This window comes from Orcinus orca, chromosome 5 (genome assembly GCF_937001465.1).
Source record: "Orcinus orca chromosome 5, mOrcOrc1.1, whole genome shotgun sequence".
NCBI lineage: Eukaryota > Metazoa > Chordata > Mammalia > Artiodactyla > Delphinidae > Orcinus > Orcinus orca.
In genome coordinates, this window is record NC_064563.1 from 49,464,305 (window position 1) to 49,485,492 (window position 21,188).

The following is a 21,188-nucleotide window of genomic DNA, read 5'->3' on the forward strand; positions in this document are numbered from 1 at the left end:
GGCTCAGAATATTATCTGTAGCCCTTGAGGAGGAACTAAAGGTCCTTGATTATGCTCAATGACTAAACTATTATTATTTGGTCTCTGACTGTTTTCCTTTGTTTCTGCATTTTCTCACTTGTCTGATTAAACTTATTCTTTGGATAAAGTTTTTCCACAGACAAAAGGCAGGCTGAGGACATGGTGTGGGGGGGGCAAGGGCCATAGGGTCCTGCTCTGTTTCAATAACACATCTTTAATATTATTCACATTGATATCTTTCAATTAAAAGAATCTTCGAGATTTTTCCATATCAACACATAAGGAGTCAATTACCTATTCCAACTGCTGCATGGTATTCCATTTTCTGAATAAACCAAATTAGCTTTAACACCTTCCTATTAGTGGACATTTATGTTGTTTTCTAATCTTTCTCACAAAGAAGTTTTTTAAAGTCTTGGAGAAGTCCTAGGATACTGTACTACTCTAACATTTTTTTCTCCCTGAGAAATAGTGCCCTTACTCAATTTATAGGCAAAAAGTTTGTATTTAACATACTTTTTTCCCTGAATTACATCATCAATTCTTTTTTGTCCTCCTGTTTCAGTTTTCACAGTTAGCAAGCTGATTGTGTTGTATCTCCTTCTTCAATCGTTCCTATTCATCTTTGTCTTTTTTTACTCCTGCTTTCCTTTTATCTTATTTTGTTTATTTTCCAATCCTGTCATATTGTCAGTGTGTTTTCAGCCAGGATCGTTCTCTTTTATGATGTTCTTAATGTGGGCTTCCTACCTGAGATTTTATTTTTTCCTCCTTCTGTCTGGTGCTTTGCTGACTCATGTGTTGTATCTCTGTTACTTATGATGTCTTTCCTGAATTCTTTTATCTCTGCTTTGAACTATTTGTTATATAATTACTTATTAAGATTTTTTAGTTTAATGACAATATATTTGGTCACAATTTTTATCTGCTCCAAGAATTTTTTTTTTCATAGTGGGTGTTTTTTGTCCATCCTTTATTTTCCTGATTTTTTTTTCTTTTGATTCTAGCATTTTCCTGTAAATCCTGTGCTGGTTTTGATCTTGGGTGGCCTTGGCCTGCACTGGCTTGAAGCAGGATGTTGGTTCCCAGCCAGAGATTGAAGTCAGGCCATGGCACTAGACTACTGGCTAGTGACAAGGCCCTGGCCCTGCATCTTTGTAGAAATGAATTCCCACAAAGACGGAAAGTAGTGAAACAAATAAAGTGTTTATTAAGAGGAAAAATAGTACATGTCAATAAGCACACAGGGGTGAGCTCAGAGAGAGGTCTCACTCTCATGGTAGCTTGAATCACTTATATGGGGCATTTCTTCTGGGTTTCCTTTGGCCAATCATCTTGCTTTGCCTGGTTCTGAGTCCGTATTTGGTATATCTCAGGGTCCTTCCCTGTGTGCATGCGCATCTCTTAGCCAAGACGGATTATAGTGAAGAGGCCTATGGGTAGGTTGACATCACTCCCTTTTGACCTCCAACAAGCCTTTCTGTGAATGTAGAGTCGAGAAGGTCTCCTTGACTTCAAGAATGAGATATATGTGGTCTCTGATCTGGGCAGGGCTCAGCTTCTCCTCCCTCCTGCTATTTTGGAGTATCTGTCCACAGGGGACAAACTCCAGCTGCTCAGCCTAGGGCCCATCAATCTCCTGCCTCAGTTTCATAATTTCAATGAGTTCAGTTTTGGGACCAAGAATTTGCAGAAATTTTGCATGAGGCAAGAATTTTTCTTAGAACTTACTGAATTAGGTCATTATTTCCTTAGTTTATTACTGAAAAATATTATCATATTTAAAATACATTTTGATATTTAATTATGGCATCTACAATCTCTTCGCTTAGTGGTTCCCACTTATTCATTTTGAGTGCTATTTTTTTAATTAATTAATTAATTTTTGGCTGCGTTGGGTCTTCATTTCTGCGTGCGGGCTTTCTCTAGTTGCGGCGAGCAGGGGCTACTCTTCATTGTGGTGCGCGGGCCTCTCATTGCTGTGGCTTCTCTTGTTGTGGAGCACAAGAGGCATGCAGGCTTCAGTAGTTGTGGCACGTGGGCTCGGTAGTTGTGGCTCACAGCATCTAGAGTGCAGGCTCAGTAGTTGTGGTGCACGGACTTAGTTGCTCCACGGTATGTGGGATCTTCCCGGACCAAGGCTTGAACCCGTGTCCCCTGCATTGGCAGGTGGATTCTTAACCACTACGCCGCCAGGGAAGCCCTTGAGGGCTATTTTAAAACAATAAAAAGAAGAAGCATTTGGTGAATTTACTATGCCCGAGTCACGAGTTGATTTATTCCATCTCAGAGTTACCGGCACCATGCCTCTTGACTTAATCGAAAAAAACATCTCAGTGAAAAATGGAGTTTTTAAATGCTGCTGAACATATAGGCATACTATATAAGGTATATCTGACAGTTATTGAGCTTCTATTACAACAAAAATAAAATTACTGTTGGAAGTGCCTACTCAAAATGAAAACTAGTGCTGTGATCCAGTAAAAATAATTTTACAGTTCTTGTGACTATTATTTGAAACATTTTCAGTAGTCTTTTCTACAGGACAATGAATACCAATAGTGTGATCATCAGTTGATATCACCATAGCTGAGTTATTTCTTCTTGAGTGATATATCTCTTTGAGTTTCTGATGTAAGATTTCTGACACACTGATTCACAGGTTTTGAGGATGTAGTTTTTTTTTCTTTTTCCAGCATAGAAATTTCTGCACAGATGTCACACATAATTCCAACCTATACCCCTTTACTTTTTTAGAATTAAAAAAAAATTTTTTTTAATTCAGGCTTTCAGATGAATTATCGCCTGTTTTGAAATTCTGCTAGTGCAGAAATAAAAGAAAATTTTAGAGTATTTATAAACATATAAAAATTTATTTTTGAAAGATCAAAGGAATTTTTATACTTATGAAATTGTAACAATGAATTATAAAGAGAGAATAAGTTGAAATAAGAAAAACTATATGAGATGCAAAAAATTATAAAATTTAATAAAAATAATTGTGGTAATAAAAATAATGGATTAGTTACAGAAGACAAATCTGGGAGCAAGAGCAAACACCAGAAGGAAATTTTCCCAAATCAGAGTATTTCTAAGGAAAGGAATAAAGAAAAATTAAAGCGAGGGTAAAGGGGGACAGATTAAGGTAATTTGACTCATGTATAATAGGACTATGGGAGGCAAGAACAGAGCAGACAAAGCAGAAATAACAGAAAGATATACACATGAAAACTTTCACCAAATTAAGGTGTATATTAGCTGGCAGATTGAAAGTAGCTTTGAAATCCTAGGAAAAATTATGTTAGATAAATAATACTTAGATATATCTTGGTGAAATTTTATTTTATATATTAGTTTCTTATGGCTGCTGTAATACAGTAACACAAACTTAAGGTTTAAACAATGGAAATTTATTCTTTCACAGTTCTGGGGATTAGAAATTTGAAATCGGTTTCATTGTGTCAAAACCAAGGTGTCAGCAGGGCCACCTTCCCTCCATAGGCTCCAGGGAAGAATTTGTTATTTGTCTCTTCTACTTTTGGTGGCCTCTGGCATTCCTTGGCTTGTGGCTGCATCACTTTAAACTCTGCCTCTGTGGTTACATCGCCTTCTCTTCTGTGTGTCAAATCTCCCTCTGCCTCTCTCTTATAAGGATACATGTTATTGCATTTACTGCTCACCTAGATAATCCAATATTATCTACTTCTCTCAAGATCTTCAACTTAAACACTTATACAAAATTATTTTATGCAATATAAGGCAACTGTTACAAGTTCCAAGGATTCGAAAATGGCTGTCTTTTGGGCTTCCATTATTTAGTCTGTGAGTTATAAGTATGCTTGCATGTACGTGTAAATCTAGCAAACACCCAAACAAAAGATATAGATTATATGCATAAAAACAAAACTCTAGTTGCTCTTAGACTTTCATTCTGTAGAGAATTCTATGGAGTTGAGAAAAATATATTTAAATGGTGATATTATAAATTCAATGAAATAATCATTTACTTGTGAGGACACCAAAAGATTTTCTCAACTATAAAAAGGCTTGGTTTACTTCTCCTGAGGAAAAAATTGTGTTGAATTACAGATGAATGGGAGATGAATCAAGGTTAGAAACTTAAGGATAGGGAAGTCATTTTATAAAGGTCTGGCAATAAGCACAGACCTTTATAAAATTGACAGACTTAAACATCAAATTAAGTCTCAGGGCTGGAGTGCTGGCTTGGCTCAGTCCAGATTTACACACAATCTCTAGGTAATTTTCAGTCCTATGACTTTATATACCATCTTTATTCTGGAAACAACTTAATTCATATCTCTAATTTAGACATCTCCCTACTACTCTACTCTCATTTAACAAAGTGTTTTCTTGGTTTCTTTCTTAGAGACCACATAGGCATCTGAAACCTAGCATGCCCTGAACCAAACTCTTGTTTCTCTGTTTAGATCTATTTCTCTATTTAGACCTATAGCTTTCCCTGTCTCAGAGCATGATAAATCCATTCAACCAGTTATTTAAGCAGAAAATTCTTGTAAAAATCATTGTTTACTCCTCTCTATCTTTTGGCAAATCTTGTTGGCTATGGCTTAGAAATATAATAAATATAATACCTCTTACTTCTCGACAGGTACTAACTAGGCTCCAGCCATTCTTTTCTCTTGCCTGGAATAATTAAACAGCTTTCTTTATGCCCATTCTTGCCTTTGTATAGTCTAGCCTCCAAGGAACTAGAGTGTTCCTGCTAAAATAAAGGATGATCATGATTATGTTACTCATCTGCTCAAAGCCCTATGATGGCTTCCTATCTGCCCTTCTCCTCACTTCCCGCCCCATTTCCTACCACCTTCCTCTATTTCCTCCAGTAGTTTAGATCTCTTGCCTGTTCCCTAAACACAGTAAGTGAGACGATCTCCCCAGGGCCTTCTCATTTGTTCCCTCTGCCTGAACTTAAGTGGGACAGTGTCCCCAAACATTCCACTATTCAATTTCTTTAGGTAGGATCCAAGCCAGACTCAATTTACTAAAACTGACATCCTTGGAGGGATAATGTAATGTGATAAATCAAATACTTTTCATTAAGACATTAGCATAGGATAGTTGGAATTTTTGTTCTTCCAAGGGATAGTGAGTCAAAAAGAGGTTGAAAAGATGATTGAAAGACACCCTAGAAAAAGAATGTTTTTCAGGCATTGAAAAATATACATGAAAAAGTAGAATTCCATATAGCAGTGCCAACGAATGATCAAGAACCTTAGGTGCTCTGGAATTCGAGGCATTCCTTTGTAGCCTTCAATGTACTCTAAGATAAGAAAATTGCTGCCTCTCTAACTGGCTGTAACACCAGATGACCTGAGAGGAAGGACATGGTATTCACTCTCTGTCTTTGAAAACTTCAAAAATCTTAAAAGAAGGACTAGTGTTCTGTTAGAATTCTCACTTAATATTTTGCACATGACTTCAAAGAGACAACTCCAAAGGAGATTATTAAAATTTTATCTTTCATGGTTATGTGAAACTGTTAATTCACTTACCAAAGAGAATATTATACACATATTTGGTTTAAAATTGAAATGCCACAGCAGATGTTAGCATTTGAGTTTTTCACTCACTTATTACCTTGCACAAAGATAGTAACTTCAGAATTAGCATATTACAATGTTGTAATACAATGATAGCACATTTCAACTAAAGAAAGCCAGTAGAATATCTTTAAAGGCAGTGGGGGGAGGAAGAGTCCTCTTAGACTAAAAATGTTGTTTTGTGCCTGGGGCTATAGACTAAAGACTCATTTCCACTGATGTGGTGAAAAATAACAACTAAACCAAGTTTTGTTCCTCCTGTGGAAACTGTCTTTAAGAAAAATAATATAAAATTACCTAGAGTGCCTTCAAAGGGGTCCTTGCAAGTAGGATTCCTGAAGTTTAAGCTATTCTTCATGATAAATTTTTTTCTGAGAAAATGCTATTTTTTGTTCCCAAAGGCCTAACAGCATAATGAAATTTGCATTATAGATGTATAGGCAATCTTTTATATCACCAGTGACTCCTAGACCACTGTACAAGAATCTGTATCTAATTTATTTTTTCTTTTTTTTTTTTTTTGCATTCATGAAAAAGAAAAGGAAAGAGGAGAGGAAAGAAGAGAAAAAAAGAAAAAACATCCTACACATAAAATGGGGGAATCCATTTGTTTACAGCCATTCTATCAGGAAAAGAGTATGCCCATGAAAATTTAAATTTGATGTGGAAGGGAAGAAAAAAAATACTATGGAACATTAAGAAATGCTAAAAATGAAAAATTCCAAAAACTTGAGATTAACACGAGAATGAAAATTACCATCTGCTTAAAGTGTAAAAGATATTAGAAAAAAATACTAAAAAATAGATAGTCAACACCTCATAAATTCAAGTTTTACTGCCCTCTTCACTAGGGAATCACTCTTTCAGAGGAATATCTGCTGCAAGAAAACATTTGTATTTTCCTGATATGATATTGATAGTAGAATATTAATATAAATGTGAATGTGCCCTAGGCACTTTAAGAAGTGTTGAATTTTGGTTTAGGCTGTGAAAGCAAATATTGCACTGAACAAAGTTCAACAGTCAAGAAAGACTTTATATAAGACTACTGCAATAGGGGAGAGAGACTGAACTCAACTCCCCTGAAATAAAAGATGTGAATGTTTCTAAGTTTTGAGGTGAGCTAGTGAAAAAGTACAGGAGGACTTTGGGGGAGGGTTGACCAGTGGGATGTGTCAAGCTTGTAGAGTTATCCTACAGTTTGAAATGTTTTCTTCTGGGATTAAGCCATCTGTGGCTGGTAACTGGCTCCCAAAATAGTTAGGCTCCTACCTTCCCATCAAGACTGAGAGATGGAGGCACTATCTCTTATAATGTTTAATTGCAAAGTAATAGTTCCCAGATCCTTGAGAAAGACATTTCCTGGGTAGTAAAACTGGCAAGAGGTCAAGAGGCTGGGAGATTTATATACATTTCAAAGGGACAGAGAAAGAATTTACAATTGCAATATTTCTGAAGCAAATTCTCTAAGAAACTGGAAGTCAGAGGCCCACAGCTGGGAAGAAATCTGTCTAAAAGTTAGTCAAGCTGAGGGGAAGAGTAAGGCTATCTTGGTCAAGGCAATGGCTTTGAATTTATTTTCCAGGTTGTATTAAGTATACTAGTAACCCTCCCTTTGGTTAAAATTGGGAGTGGCTATCCTAGATAGATGATAGATAGACAGACAGATGATAGATGATAGATAGATAGATCGATAGATGATAGATAGATAGATGATAGATCATTCTCTTCATATATTCACTTCAAGGATTATAGAATGCTTAACACTGTTACATACATTTTTATAGTTTATTATCCAGAGACTTCTTTGATAAGTTTCCTCCCCTTTTCTCCCTGAACCATTGAAAGAAATCAAAAACAATTAAAACAGAATGGAAGGTCTCACTTCAGAAAAACAAGGTAATACAGTAATTACCTCAAGCAAAAGACTTCTGCAAATTCTTCTGAGGCGAAAAAAAAAACTCTTAGTACTCACCTACCTAGTTTAATAATCATTAAGTAATTAATCCCTAACAACATCTCTTTTTGAGCCTGGCAAGAATGATTATTTATCCATATTTTTGAGATTGCATAAGACAGTCAATACTCTTTACATGAAAAGTGCAATGGAAAATGGGAATTAAAGTTCTGATTCCTATCTTGAATCTGAATTACTATTACTAATTATTGTCAAGTGAAAAAATTCTGGTTTCGCTCAAACCAAATGATGATCTTCTGTAATAACTGCAGTTACATAAAACACTGTAAAATATTGTATGTATTTTATGTACTCTTTCTAATTTTTCAAACATACCTCTCAAAGCATATATTTATGGTAAAAATGACATCCTGAAAAGATAACTTTCTGGTGTGGAGGTCATAGAAAACAAGTGTGCATGCCAAATTTATTTTACACATTCAGTAATATCTGTTACAGTTCCTTGTTCAGAGAAAAACAATTAGGTCCTCAGATATCAATATCAAGTACATTTCTTTCTCCTGCCAAACTGCAAGGTTTTTGTTTGTTTGTTTTTTTTGTTTGTTTGTTTTTGCGGTACGCGGGCCTCTCACTGTTATGGCCTCTCCTGTTGCGGAGCACGGGCTCCGGACGTGCAGGCTCAGCGGCCATGGCTCACGGGCCCAGCCGCTCTGTGGCATGTGGGATCTTCCCAGACTGGGGCACGAACCCGTGTCCCCTGCATCGGCAGGTGGACTCTCAACCACTGCACCACCAGGGAAGCCCTTCTTCTACTTTTTTAATGCTTCCTCCTGGCTCTCTGAGGATTCACAGTGCAATTTTCCTGCTACACAAAGGAACTGAACTTGGCTGTATCTCATCCTCCCATCTATTCACTCAACAAGCACCTACACAGTGTGATGGCACTTTGCAAGTAGTTCCCAGCTGTGAATCTAGAGATGAATCTCACAATATCAAGGCACTGACAATTAACTGCCTTGGAAATTTGGGTTTTTTCACTTTTCAGAGTAACTATAAAGGATTAAACCAGGCCAAGAAAATGGGCAATGTCTGGAGAAGAAAACAGCCTTTTTTTTTTTTTTGGTGAGATAAATGAGTTTTTGTGTTGTGTGTGCATGGTTATTTGTGTTAGCATTCACTTCTAAAATCACTGTCACTCCTACTGCTTTATTATCGTCTCATCAATTGATAGCTCTAATGATGAGATTTCAGACCAGGGATAAAGACAGAGTAAAGCAAAATAAACTCATGGATAAAAGCTTCAGAGTAAGTCAAGAGGTGTTCTAGTTAAAATTCAAGAATGAAGCAATTGGTTGTCCAAGGTAGGACAAAGTGGTCCATGGGATCTTTTCATATGACTGGATTTGTCATATGAGGGAGGTTACAGGTATTCTACAAACATTAGTTATGTTTTCCTCATTATTGCTCTCATTAAGAGAACTTTTAAAGGGTCTTTAATGCTGTTGAACAGGCATCATCCAGTTATTTCATATGTAAGAGGGTTTTACATAAAAAGGAGGCTCAAGTGATTCAGAAAACATAATAGATCCTACGAGAATGGTATCTGAAATGAAGATGGTGGTGTAGAATGGAAAGCCAGATAATTTGTCTATCCTGTGTGGTTTTTTTCTTCATCTCAGGATGAAGGAAGAAATATAAAGCGAAATGTCCGTTTACAGCAGCACTGAAATGAACTAACTTGGCTTGTATAACAACTCTCTTTAATCAGCTGAATTTGATAAAATGCCATGATCTTTGAGTGACAATTTGATAAGGATGGCAGACCTATGTTGGATCTAACTATAGACATAGTTATGACCAATGAATAATGAAACTGCGTTAACCAACAGTCTACAGACCAATAGATTCACTTTATCCTATCCTGAGTGCTAGTTTTCAATGTTTAATTAGCATAATCAACAGTATTGCCCTTTCCTGGGATTTAAAATCCCCTGACTTCTCCCCTTTAGTGAAAGACAGTGAATTCATTCATGGGATGTGTTCTCTTGTCATTCAAGTTAGTAAATGCAACTTTGTAATTTTTTAAATTATTAAAACAATATAGTTGGTCTGCAGAAAGTGTAATCATTTCTTTTTTGGAATTGAACAACTTCTCTACTAAAATCCTGACATTTCTGGGTCCAGCCAAGGGTTCCCTTATTCCAGATGGTACATGACTTCTGAAATTGTTCATTTAGACTTCTGCTTATCCACATTTTTTAATTTTTGAGTTACCGGAAGAGTAATTTACATGTGGGCATGTTTGAGGAGAGTTGGGAGTGAGGAGGTGAGGAAAAAAAGGGTTGAAAGAATGAGGAATATAATTTGAGGACTCCAAGCATACATATTTTTAAAAATACAAAATATAAATAATTATATTCTTTTACATTTTGTCTCTTGGTAGTAACATTTTGTTTCTATCATAAGGTGTTTCCAAGTGGTCAAGTCTGTTATTTTAAGATTCTCTTAAATATATAAATTCTCTTGCCTTTATATAAAAAAAATCAAAGCAGCCAATTATTTTCTGTTTGTTTTAATATATCATATTAACATTAAATGCATAAATTAATTAAAGGAAGAAATATTGTAAATTATAGTATCTAATGTTTCAAGAACTTATCCATTTTTAAAAGATACCTTTTATAAGTGGTAATAAAAATAAAGTTGAGACTGGAAAAAGAACACAGATACTTCTTAGGGAAAAAAAAATCTTAAAGTTATTCAGGAAAGAGAGTTTGAAGCTGCAAATTGTTTTAATATGCATATAATTAATTGTGAAACTTTATAATGTGAAATTTAATTAAACTTGTTCTAGCCATTTAGGTTTTGAAATGTTAGGTACAATAATAAGTGAAAGATGTGAGAAATCGATATTATCCTTCTGGCATTTTTGTTTCAGCTATATAGTAGCTTTCTTACCAGGTGTGTAAGAGAGCCACAGATATTTTTGCCTTGATCTACAGGAAGAAGAATGTTCTATAAAGGGTAAATCTATTAATTAGAGACCTGCACAGCTTTCTTTCTTGCTAGTGTAGTCATTAAATTGATTTTTCCAGTCCATCATGTAATTGTTCCACCGATGGAATCCTGCTTTCCATTCTCGTTCTGCTTCATCAATATTTCCTGTAAAACATGGAATGAGTTGTATTAATCTAAGTTTTATCTCTGTTTACGTTCATTGAAAAATAATTTTGATTGCAGATGCCGTTTTCTCCAAGTACACTGTACAGCGATGTTTATTTTTTGTTTTTGTTTTTTTTGTTTTTTTGCGGTCTGCGGGCCTCTCACTGCTGTGGCCTCTCCCATTGCGGAGCACAGGCTCCGGACGCGCAGGCTCAGCGGCCATGGCTCACGGGCCCAGCCGCTCCGCGGCATGTGGGATCTTCCCGGACCGGGGCACGAACCCGCCTCCCCTGCATCGGCAGGCGGACTCTCAACCACTGCGCCACCAGGGAAACCCTACAGCGATGTTTTATTCATTATTTATTATCAACTTCTCTCACTACCTGAAAAGATTTTAATTGAATTTTTATATATTATATGAAAATGCAAATAATATATATGTACAAAATATATATAACATAAATGCAAAAAAGTCCGTTCATGTATTATGTCAAATTATGTTACATTACATATATTTGCTTTAGTTTCTGAGAAGATGCATAAATATTATTCTTCTCTTGACTCTCCTAGGCATAGCAAAAATCTCATTTAATGCATCTCATTTACATATATAATTATATAGTGGAGTATTATTTCTGATTTAAATGTTTATATATGAATATTTATTAATGCATAAGGAGAACTTTGTAATTGGCATTCTGTATAGATTCTACACTCATCATATATCAATATATTTTAACTCCAAACAATGCCTGGTCATTGAAAGCAACTTATTGAAACTATTGTACCATATGATAGAAGTTTATTAATTGCTTTGCAAATTAGAAGGATGATTAAGAAAATCTCCAGCAATTTGCAAAGTATATGTATGTGTCAGGGCAGAGGAGTGTTTATACCAGAAATAATGTGAGACAATGAATCGAAAAGGGTTTATGTACTACAAAAACCTTGAAATCTTGATTTATTTGAAAGTGTATTATATTAAAGAATAAAGTCTGTGAACAACAGAAAATCTTAAATTACAAACTTTTAAAACCGTATATTTATGTTCCTAATATAAATAGATATAATAAAGCTAGAAGATAGTTTATTTAAATCTATAGGTATTTTATACATTTGTAGTTCTTTTACTTTTTAAACTTTTAGGATGCTGAGCTATAGTCATTGAATTAAAAACAAAATTTTAAGTGATTTCAACTATTGTGAAAATAAGAACTGACGATTTTTTTTTTTTTTAAAGAAGATGTTGGGGGTAGTAGTTTATTAATTAATTTATTTATTTTTGCTGTGTTGTGTCTTCGTTTCTGTGCGAGGGCTTTGTCTAGTTGTGGCAAGCAGGGGCCACTCTTCATCGTGGTGTGCGGGTCTCTCACTATTGCGGCCTCTCTTGTTGCGGAGCACAGGCTCCAGACGTGCAGGCTCAGTAGTTGTGGCTCACGGGCCTTGTTGCTCCGTGGCATGTGGGATCCTCCCAGACCAGGGCTCGAACCTGTGTCCCCTGCATTAGCAGGCAAATTCTCAACCACTGCGCCACCAGGGAAGCCCGGGAACTGACAATTTTTTAATGTATACTTTTCAGTGAGGAATTTTCTAAAATTATAAATTTGTAGGATGTTAATTTGGAGAAGAAAGTTCATGTGATCTCATACTACATTATAATGTATATGAAAAAGTGCCTTCACTCATGTTATCACAATGGAGCACATTCAGTGATTTGTTTTTAGTTTATATGAAAATCAAAATATTTAAAACATTTGTACAGCCATTAAGAGATCCCCTGTAATTTAAGATATATTTAGGTCTCAAATGTTCACAATGCTTGGACATTGGATAAATATTTAAGAATTTACACAAAAATGTCCTATTTTTATGTAAAATGCCTTTTAAGTCAATGGCTATAATTTTTTGTGAATAAAAGAATTTTTCTGAAGAGTCAAAACCATTAAATGTGGAAGAAAGATGTTAAATATCATACCAAATTATCCACTTTTATGTTCTTTTTTATGATAATTAAATGCTGTTTTAAATGTTATTTACACAAAATAAGAACTCTAAAATTCTGAAAAAACAAAATTTTTAATATAACAAATAAATGACTGGTAATTTAGCATTTAGATCATGAATTTTAATATTTAGAGAAAAGGTCTTATATCTGATTTTCATTTCCTCTTCATGGAATGATACCAAATCCATTGATTCATATAAATATAAATTTATTTCCTTATGTGTCATAATCAAATATCTATACAATTTAGTTATTAAAGTAGTTTACTTTTTAGTGCACAAATGCTCTGTAAACCTGAGTACATTTTTACTTTAGAAGTACTGGACATTGATTGAGACAATAAAGTTCAAAACATTTAATTATTTTCTAACAGTATCCAAAGGAACTGAATATACCATAATAAAAAGACAATAAAAAACCTGAGTCCTTTGTCATAAGTCAAAACCAAAATTAGAAGTTTTTCTCCTCCCCCTCCTTCTTTTCTTCCTCCAAAACTGGAACACTACTTAAGTGGCTATAGATTTATCATCATCGGTGAGATGTAGATCTATTTGTTTTGTAGTTAACAGGGTGCTGCAGTGTGAAATAAAGAAAAGAATATCAGTATAGGCTTTGGAGTGACATGGGTTGAAATTCCAGCTTGATCAATTATGGTATTAGTGACATAAAAAAAAATTCTTAACTTTTCAAATTAGTTTTCCAAATGTAAATGGAGTTAGTAATCCCTATTTTGCAATGTTGCCATGAGGGATAAATGAGATGGTGCTTACATTGTGAAATCAAGTTATATGCATCTACGGGGAGCTCTGGAAATGAATTTACTGCCCTTGTTATAAAAATGTATTCCTAACTTTGCTCTTTATTGAATCAGTGTATAGCTAGATCAATACCAGTAGTTCATGAACATATTGACACAACTTTTTCAGGACTTTGGTGACCTTCATTTTGCCCACATTGTGTCTCATTTGGGGGAAAATTAGGCTCTCTTCCTTATAGAAAGAGGGATAGTAATGAAACTGTTTTTTTGTCTTGTCAATTAAAAAAGGGTGAGCAATATTTCACCAGAGCTGAGTCTATTTAGCCAAGTCTGAGGAGTTAGGACAGAACATAAGAGAGGTGAGTCAACCCCAAATAGTTATTGGAGATGAAGTTAGATGACATTACATTGATATTTAATGGTGCTGAACATTTTGATTAAAAAAATAACATATTTCCTGTACTTTGAGAGTTCATTAAAAATATCTTCTGTCCTCTTTACTTGCTTATTTTCCTGTTTGCCAACTAGTTATTAAAATTGCAAAGGATTTCATAATTCTTTATGGAGTAGATCACAAACTTACTAGTTGTCCTTTTATAATTTTTGGTAGAATGAGACAGTAGAATGAACTACGATAAACTCAGGCTGGGCTTTCTGAAGACTTCATGTACTTTTACAGTGAAACAAATAGATCATTTAATTTGATTATCAAGTTACCCAAAGCCTTTGTTTATTTGTTCATTTTGTTTTGCTTTTAACAAAGAATGGAAAACTCAAATATGAAATCAGCAAAACTAGCTTGATTTTTTTTCTTCAAACCACCTTTGCACTATCTCATTTTTGTTTGCCATTCTTGCTAAATGATTAGCAAATAGCAGTATATGAGGTTCCAAAGTGACCAATCCAAGTGGTATCTCAACTCTTAAATTTATATGTGGTCTTCTTTAGTTGTAGCAAGCAACAACTAAAGAACACTTTGGTTCATGATTTATTCAACGCTTTGATTCATGATGTATTCAAAGGTCAAAGGAGGAACCACTGGATCTGATACTTTTTTTACTGGGAAGATGTGAAGGTTAAATATTTTTTCCTTTAAATAAATTTACTTTCTCAGTTTTAATGAAAAATATTGATATTTTATTGACATTGAATGCCTCATTTCTCTACTTCCTTTTCTTTTTTCAAATGATTATGAGATATTGTGGAGTTATATTCTTAGTGAAAAATCTGAATTTGATAACAGTTGAAACAAATATTGTATTTTATTTCTTGCAGGTGTATGTTATAACAGCCTAGCTGTGTGCTGAAGTATAGTCTGAAAGTTAAGTGCTAGAATTTGTGTGTTTAAACAAGTCTTAAGGATCATTTTATTTGAGAATATTTATTGCTCAGATGTAAACAACTGCTCAGATGGTATTTATAAAGTCTATTGGGCTTCCATCATGAGTGAGGTAAACATTTCTCCTTTTAAGAAATCCAGTCACTAGTTATTTTTTGAAATTTTCCTTTACTTGTAAAGTTATCTTTTTTAAAAAAAGTAATTTTTCCATAAAAACTTCAGCCCAGGTCATCTGAATAACTCCAATTTTCAGAACATTGAAAATTAAAATGTTTGAAGTTTTGTGACTTGAAAACTATAAGGTATGGTAAGAACATATTTTCTTAATCTTTTAGTCCCTTTATATTTCTTAATCTTTTAGTCCCTTTATGTTTATAAAACCTAAAAACATGGCATTTCAAACTGGTTCTGTTTGTTTAAATGTAAACATTTTTATTATTAATGAATACATTGTTGATGTTATAACAATTATATCATGCATTTACTTTAAATTTTATTAAATATATTTCATATAACTCCTTTGGGGGAATTATCTGAAAAAAATACTGCTAAAATACAAAGTTATGTTTTCAAGACACACTGGAAATATCCCAGAGCAAGGTATGGTATTTCCATACAGCTCAGTGTTGCTTACACTAGAAAGTTGTTCAGCCTTGTGTAGGTTGGAGCAGCAACTAGCTAAAAATTTAGGAGCTTGTTTATTCAACCTGCTTTATAGTAGTTGAGTATTTAGAGAGAGAGATTTTGAAGTACATTTTCAAAAATTACTGAGATTGAAATTTTATTTTACCAACAAATACATCACAGTAGACCACATTAGCTTGAACCAGAATGACTCAGTTTGGTTTATAATAAATTAGTCATTTAAAATTTGCCCCTACCCCACCTTATTTCCCTTCAAATTATGACCCTCTCATTTAAAAATATTTTAAGTAACAATTGAGAATATGTAGTCTGTGATTTGTTAAATGGTACCTCTTCTGGTCTCTTGGCAGATTAAATGTGTTACCTCATTGCTATTCACACCCAGAGGACACAAGGGCAGCGCTGTAGTTCTGCCAAGGGATGCAGGAGCCCATCTCTGATATATATTGTGCCACCCAGCATTTAGTGATGCACAGATAACTGGTCTATCAATAATGTTTCCCAAACAGATGAGTCCATAATTATAATTTTGGTGAGTAAAATCTGAGAATCAAAAGGCATATTAAACAATCAAATACAACTCTGAGATGTCCATATTTGCCTGAAAGTAACTCCTAATCGCTCTAAAGAAGAAACTAAAAACATCTGCTGTATTGTGATATCTAGTATGTAGCCTGAAAATTGCGGAATGTTCTGATGAACAGAATGGTAAAGTATAAAGGAACTAGTTAGCGATGTGTCTGGTGATTGAAAGTCAATTACTTTTATTTGAAAAATATGGAAAATAGACCTGAGGAGCCACATCAGTTATAAATAGCTGACATTTAAAAAAAAAAAAAACAGGCAGTGAATTGTATATGTATGTCATTTTTCTCACAGAAAATGTGATCATTCATGTTGGTCATTCAAGTTTAGCCAAATATCTTCTTACCAATGAATTCTGAAATAGTAGGATAATCTGAACAATTTTTCTAGTATTTCCTTATACAAATCTAAGTAATCACTTCCTGAAGAGTAGTTAACTAAATCACTACTTTTTTTATTGTATTATGTAATGTATGTAAGTGGTCTTAAATATCTCCAAGCTTAGAATATTTAGAAATATTTGGATTGTGTTTTTAGATATGTAAATTTTAGGTATTTTTCCCCCCTTAGAAATCAAGGGTTTTACTATTTATCACTATTTTTTTTCTTATGAGTTATCTATTCCATACATATTAGTGTATATATGTCAATCCCAGCCTCCCAATTCATCCCACCACCACCACCACCCCCGTCACTTTCCCCCATATGTTTGTTCTCTACATCTGTATCACTAAATTTGTTTTGCCTCTTTTTGAGTATAAATATATAAAATAAACAATTACACATTATTTATTTTATATATTTATTTTTTCATTTATCCATTAGTTAATTCCACAAAAATTGGCTGAATAGCGAGAGTGCCCTATTTTAGTTCCACTGCTAGGTTTCCTGTTCCTCTAGGGAAAAATTCCTAGTTTTGCTTTCTTTATTTAACTGCTAAGGTGCTGCTTATATAGTAAGCCCTCAAAACATATCTAAACTTGATGGAAGAAGGTTGTTAAAATAATGTACACATTGGAATCAATTAATTGTAAAGTCACAGATGAACATTATCACTGTGCCATGAATAGTCTACTTTTTCCCCCTTTTACATAATCCATAACCAATTATTTAACCAAATACTAAAACAAAACAAAACAAAATAAAAAACAACACACACCTGTCATTTCCAAGACTTTGGGAAAAAATAGTGTCCAGAATCGGCACTGTTGAGCACGTAGTTTAGTGTATACTCTTGGTGACTCTGTATTCAAGGTTAAATATTTTTGTTCATTGCTTTTGAAGACAGGCCATCTTGTACTATTGTTTTGGGTCCCATTTGGATTTCTAAAAAATTAAAGAGAGATATTATAGTTCTACTGAAATCAATGATAGATTAAAAATATATATATATATATATAGTTCTCAAAAAACAATAAGAGCTTTTAAAAAGTCAGGAAAATTGTGGATAAAGAAAAATTGTGGATTTGTTTGATGATGTCAAGCATAAATGAACTGGGTTGAATATTTTCAGCACCTTGAAGCACTATGTTAGTTAAAATTGTAGGAATTAAAATTTAAAGAAGAACTTATTACACACATTTCTGCTTAACATACAGGGAGAAAAATATATTCTATTCTAGAATGCTTATATTTTCTTCACACTTAAACATGTGGTTAAATTTGGGACTGATTACACATTTCCTTAGTATGTAATAACCTCGTTACCCTAGGGAACTGCCCTCAGTCTCATTTTTAAGTTGATCTTACATTCTTACAGATCTGTTCACTGATTAAAAATCTTTCAATAATTCCCCAGTGAGTTAGTTCAATAAAGGTTAGTGAACATGCTGCCACCCACATTTCCAAAAGTACTTTCAGGTATTCTCTTCATGGGCCAACCAACAGGAATTAGGGACAGTTCCTTAGTGATTCCCTCCTCTATTTTACCTCCTGTCTTTGCCTAGCTATTACTTGTGCTTGGAATTCCTTCATTTTCTAACATCAGGAGTCTAGAACCTTCAGATTCTCTTTTTTGTGCTGATGTTTCCCATATCTTTGTGATTTTTAAATCAGTAACACTTGGCGCTATTTTTCAGAAATTTATGATTTTTGGTTCTTTTGTACCTTGTAGGACTCAATAATATATTATTGCCTAGGTCACACAAACAGAAACTCAAAGAGTAAACATTCTGGAAGTGACTCTGTTTAGATAGTCACTGGTGATTCTAAAGATTTTTCTTTAATATATTTGTATGCTATTATTATGAGTCAGACCCTGCCTGGGCTCTAGAAACACAAATAAATATGGAAAACATAGTTTCCCTCAGGGAATTTACAATCAAGGACATCCATGAAAACAAAGAACCAACAATATATGGTAGACTAAATCAAGCATAAACAAAGGGACAAAAATTGTCAGAAGAGGGAATTACCTAAAGGAATGCGATTTTAGCTGAAGTAAGGAGAAAAAATAAGGAATTGAACCAGAAAGAGAAGTTTGGAGTGCTAGAGAAAGGGAACAGAATTAACATAGTATAAATAATAAGTGTTCTCTTAGTTCAAATAGCAATGAAAAAACTAGTTTTCTTGGATTCTAAGATAGAGGAGATCCTTTTAGAATTATAGCTTTAGGATATGTGTTATAGCAGTAAGATCTGACAGCCTAGGAAAATGGTTTAGACTTTAGCTTGTAGGCATTTACAATTCTTGAGGGATTCTTTGCTAGATGGCTTATTGTGTACATAACATTTTAGAAATATTGACCCGGAGGTGGTATCTAGAATAATCAAGAAACCTAGAAACTAGTCACAGATACTTGTATCATAAAAGGAAGACTAAAGTGATAGGGATAAGTAATTCATTCCTTTCTCTTAGATTCGTCTAACTTAAGCAAAGTCATATAAGAAAAACTCCAGTTGAACTTTTCTAAAAGTTTAGCACACAGAATTCTTCATCATTCAAATACCTTCTGTATATTATTAATGGTTGGGAGTAGTGATAGCAGATACACTTTTTTTTTTTTTTTTTGGCCGAAAGCCTGTGAACCCCTAGAATTTGGAAAGCGAAGCAGGCATTCATCCAGTGTGGTTAACTAGAGGCAGATTTTGCCAACAAGAACTTGTGTTGAATAAGTACCATAAATTCCTAATTTATCACAGATGCACAAATATTCAGCCATGATTCAGGGGCTGTAGAGATAAACAGCTTTTGATGAACTAGTTGATTTTATGTAGGAGTTGGATGATTTAATAAGAATTATTAATAACCAGAGCTATTCAAGCTAAGCCAATATCATAACAGGATTGAAACCTCTTGCTTTAGGGTATTATTTGAAAGAGGTCAGGAAGAAAATTTCTCCAGATCACAGATGGCACACTTGTCTAGGTGAATTATGTAGTCTTTTTCTTTTCTGTTAAAGCTTTAGAAATGAACAAGTACAGCTGCTGGAGGCTGGATATTAAACCAGGAGAACCATTGGTCTGATTTGGTACAGCAATCCTTATGTTCCTAAATTGCCCACTTTCCTTCTAATTCCATTCTAATTAACTTATGGCACCATTTTAACTGCACATTTATTTCTGGCTTCTGCAAATGGTGACTTAAATAGAGCTGACTTGTACTTGAGTTCAAGAGCGAAACACTAATGGCACTGCCAGTGTTCATTTAACAAACTTTGTCCTATGAAATAACTCATGAGATTCCAAATTGTAATTCAGAGATAATAAAATTCCTTTGCCTATGGATGCAGATATAGTTTTCAAAAAGTGATTGAAATAGCTCTTGAAGTGATGAAGCATTTTACTCTATAATTGCAGAAACCTCCAAAGACTCTAAAACTTAACCAGAGACATAATTCTCTTCCTATTTGTATCAATTAAACACTTTGTGAAATACAGTATAATTCCCAGATACAGAATTCTGAAACACTATATAATTTTAATTCCAAAATTATAAGATAAATTTAAACATCTTGAGTTTATTATTTTTCAAAAATATTTTCTATTCTGGTTATAAAATAAAGACCTCAAAGTGATAATACTTAACACTTTCCATGAGATAAAGAAATCTCTTCTCTTTTTGTTACCAGGTTCTTTTCCCAATTTGTGGTATACAAAAGCGGTCTAACAGTCATCCATTTCACTTTTCCTCTGATGTAGGATAGAAAAATTTTAAGACATGGCTTATTTAACTAAAAAAGCAGAGTACCTTTCAAACTGTATTACAGGAAATTACCTGCTTGTCATTGGTATTTGAGCACAGATTTGATAATTCATTTTATGAAGAAATTCTTTAAAAAGACATTAATTTACTCAGGATGCCAGGTATGAAGAAGTAGGATGCACTCAACTTCATGCATCAAGTTTTCTTTGAATTACAAATTCCAATATTGTCTACCCAATCCTAACACAAGACTTAAGATTCCCTTTAAGAATTCAGGGACAGTTATTTCTCTTTTTTTTTTTTTCTCATTTGAAGAACTTGTCTTTATTTTTACGGGATTTAAGCAAATATCAGAATTGTTAAAGGTGTGTTCCATTTGTTTCTTTAGCTTTTTAAAAATTTCCCAGGACCACAGACATCATTTGTTCTTTCTTTCTGGCACAGGCAGCTCACTTCACCTGTCATCTATTCAGTCCCTCTAATGTGGTCAAGCGTAGGCACTGACAATTTTATTTATTTATTTATTTTTGGCTGCATTGGGTCTTCGTTGCTGCGCACGGGCTTTCTCTAGTTACGGCGACTCGGGGTTACTCTTTGTTGCAGTGCGTGGGCTTCTCATTGCGGCAGCTTCTCTTGTTGCAAAGCATGGGCTCTAGGCTGGCAGGCTTCAGTAACTGTGGCACGTGGGCTCAGTAGTTGTGGCTCATGGGCTCTAGAGCACAGGCTCAGTAGTTTTGGTGCACGGGCTTAGTTGCTCTGCGTCATGTGGGATCTTCCCGGACCAGGGCTTGAACCCGTGTCCCCTTCATTGGCAGGCGGATTCTTAACCACTGGGCCCCCAGGGAAGCCCAGCACTGACATTTTTAGAAGGTGAAACTTCTAACTATATTTTGTGTTTCCAAACAGTTGCCTTTGGGTCTACCTTCTTCTACTTTGAGATGTGTCCTCCAGAGCTACGGGTTTCCCTGGGGCCGATTGCCGCACCGCAGGTCTAAGGCCCAGGTGTCCAGTCGGCTTTATGAATGATTAAA

General features: G+C 34.4%; 1 protein-coding gene across 1 annotated transcript in view; it reads right to left on the minus strand.

Annotated features, from left to right (window-relative positions):
• Positions 1-10,073: 10,073 nt before the first annotated feature.
• Positions 10,074-21,188, minus strand: part of BCHE (butyrylcholinesterase) — an 88,580-nt gene continuing 77,465 nt past the window's right edge. Inside the window, exons 3-4 of the mRNA XM_004283439.2 lie at positions 17,174-17,340; positions 10,074-10,683 (exon numbers count right to left, since the gene is read on the minus strand). Of these exons, the coding sequence (XP_004283487.1) occupies positions 10,559-10,683; positions 17,174-17,340 (292 nt within the window). The 3' untranslated portion in view covers positions 10,074-10,558. The remainder of the gene's footprint in view (positions 10,684-17,173; positions 17,341-21,188) is intronic.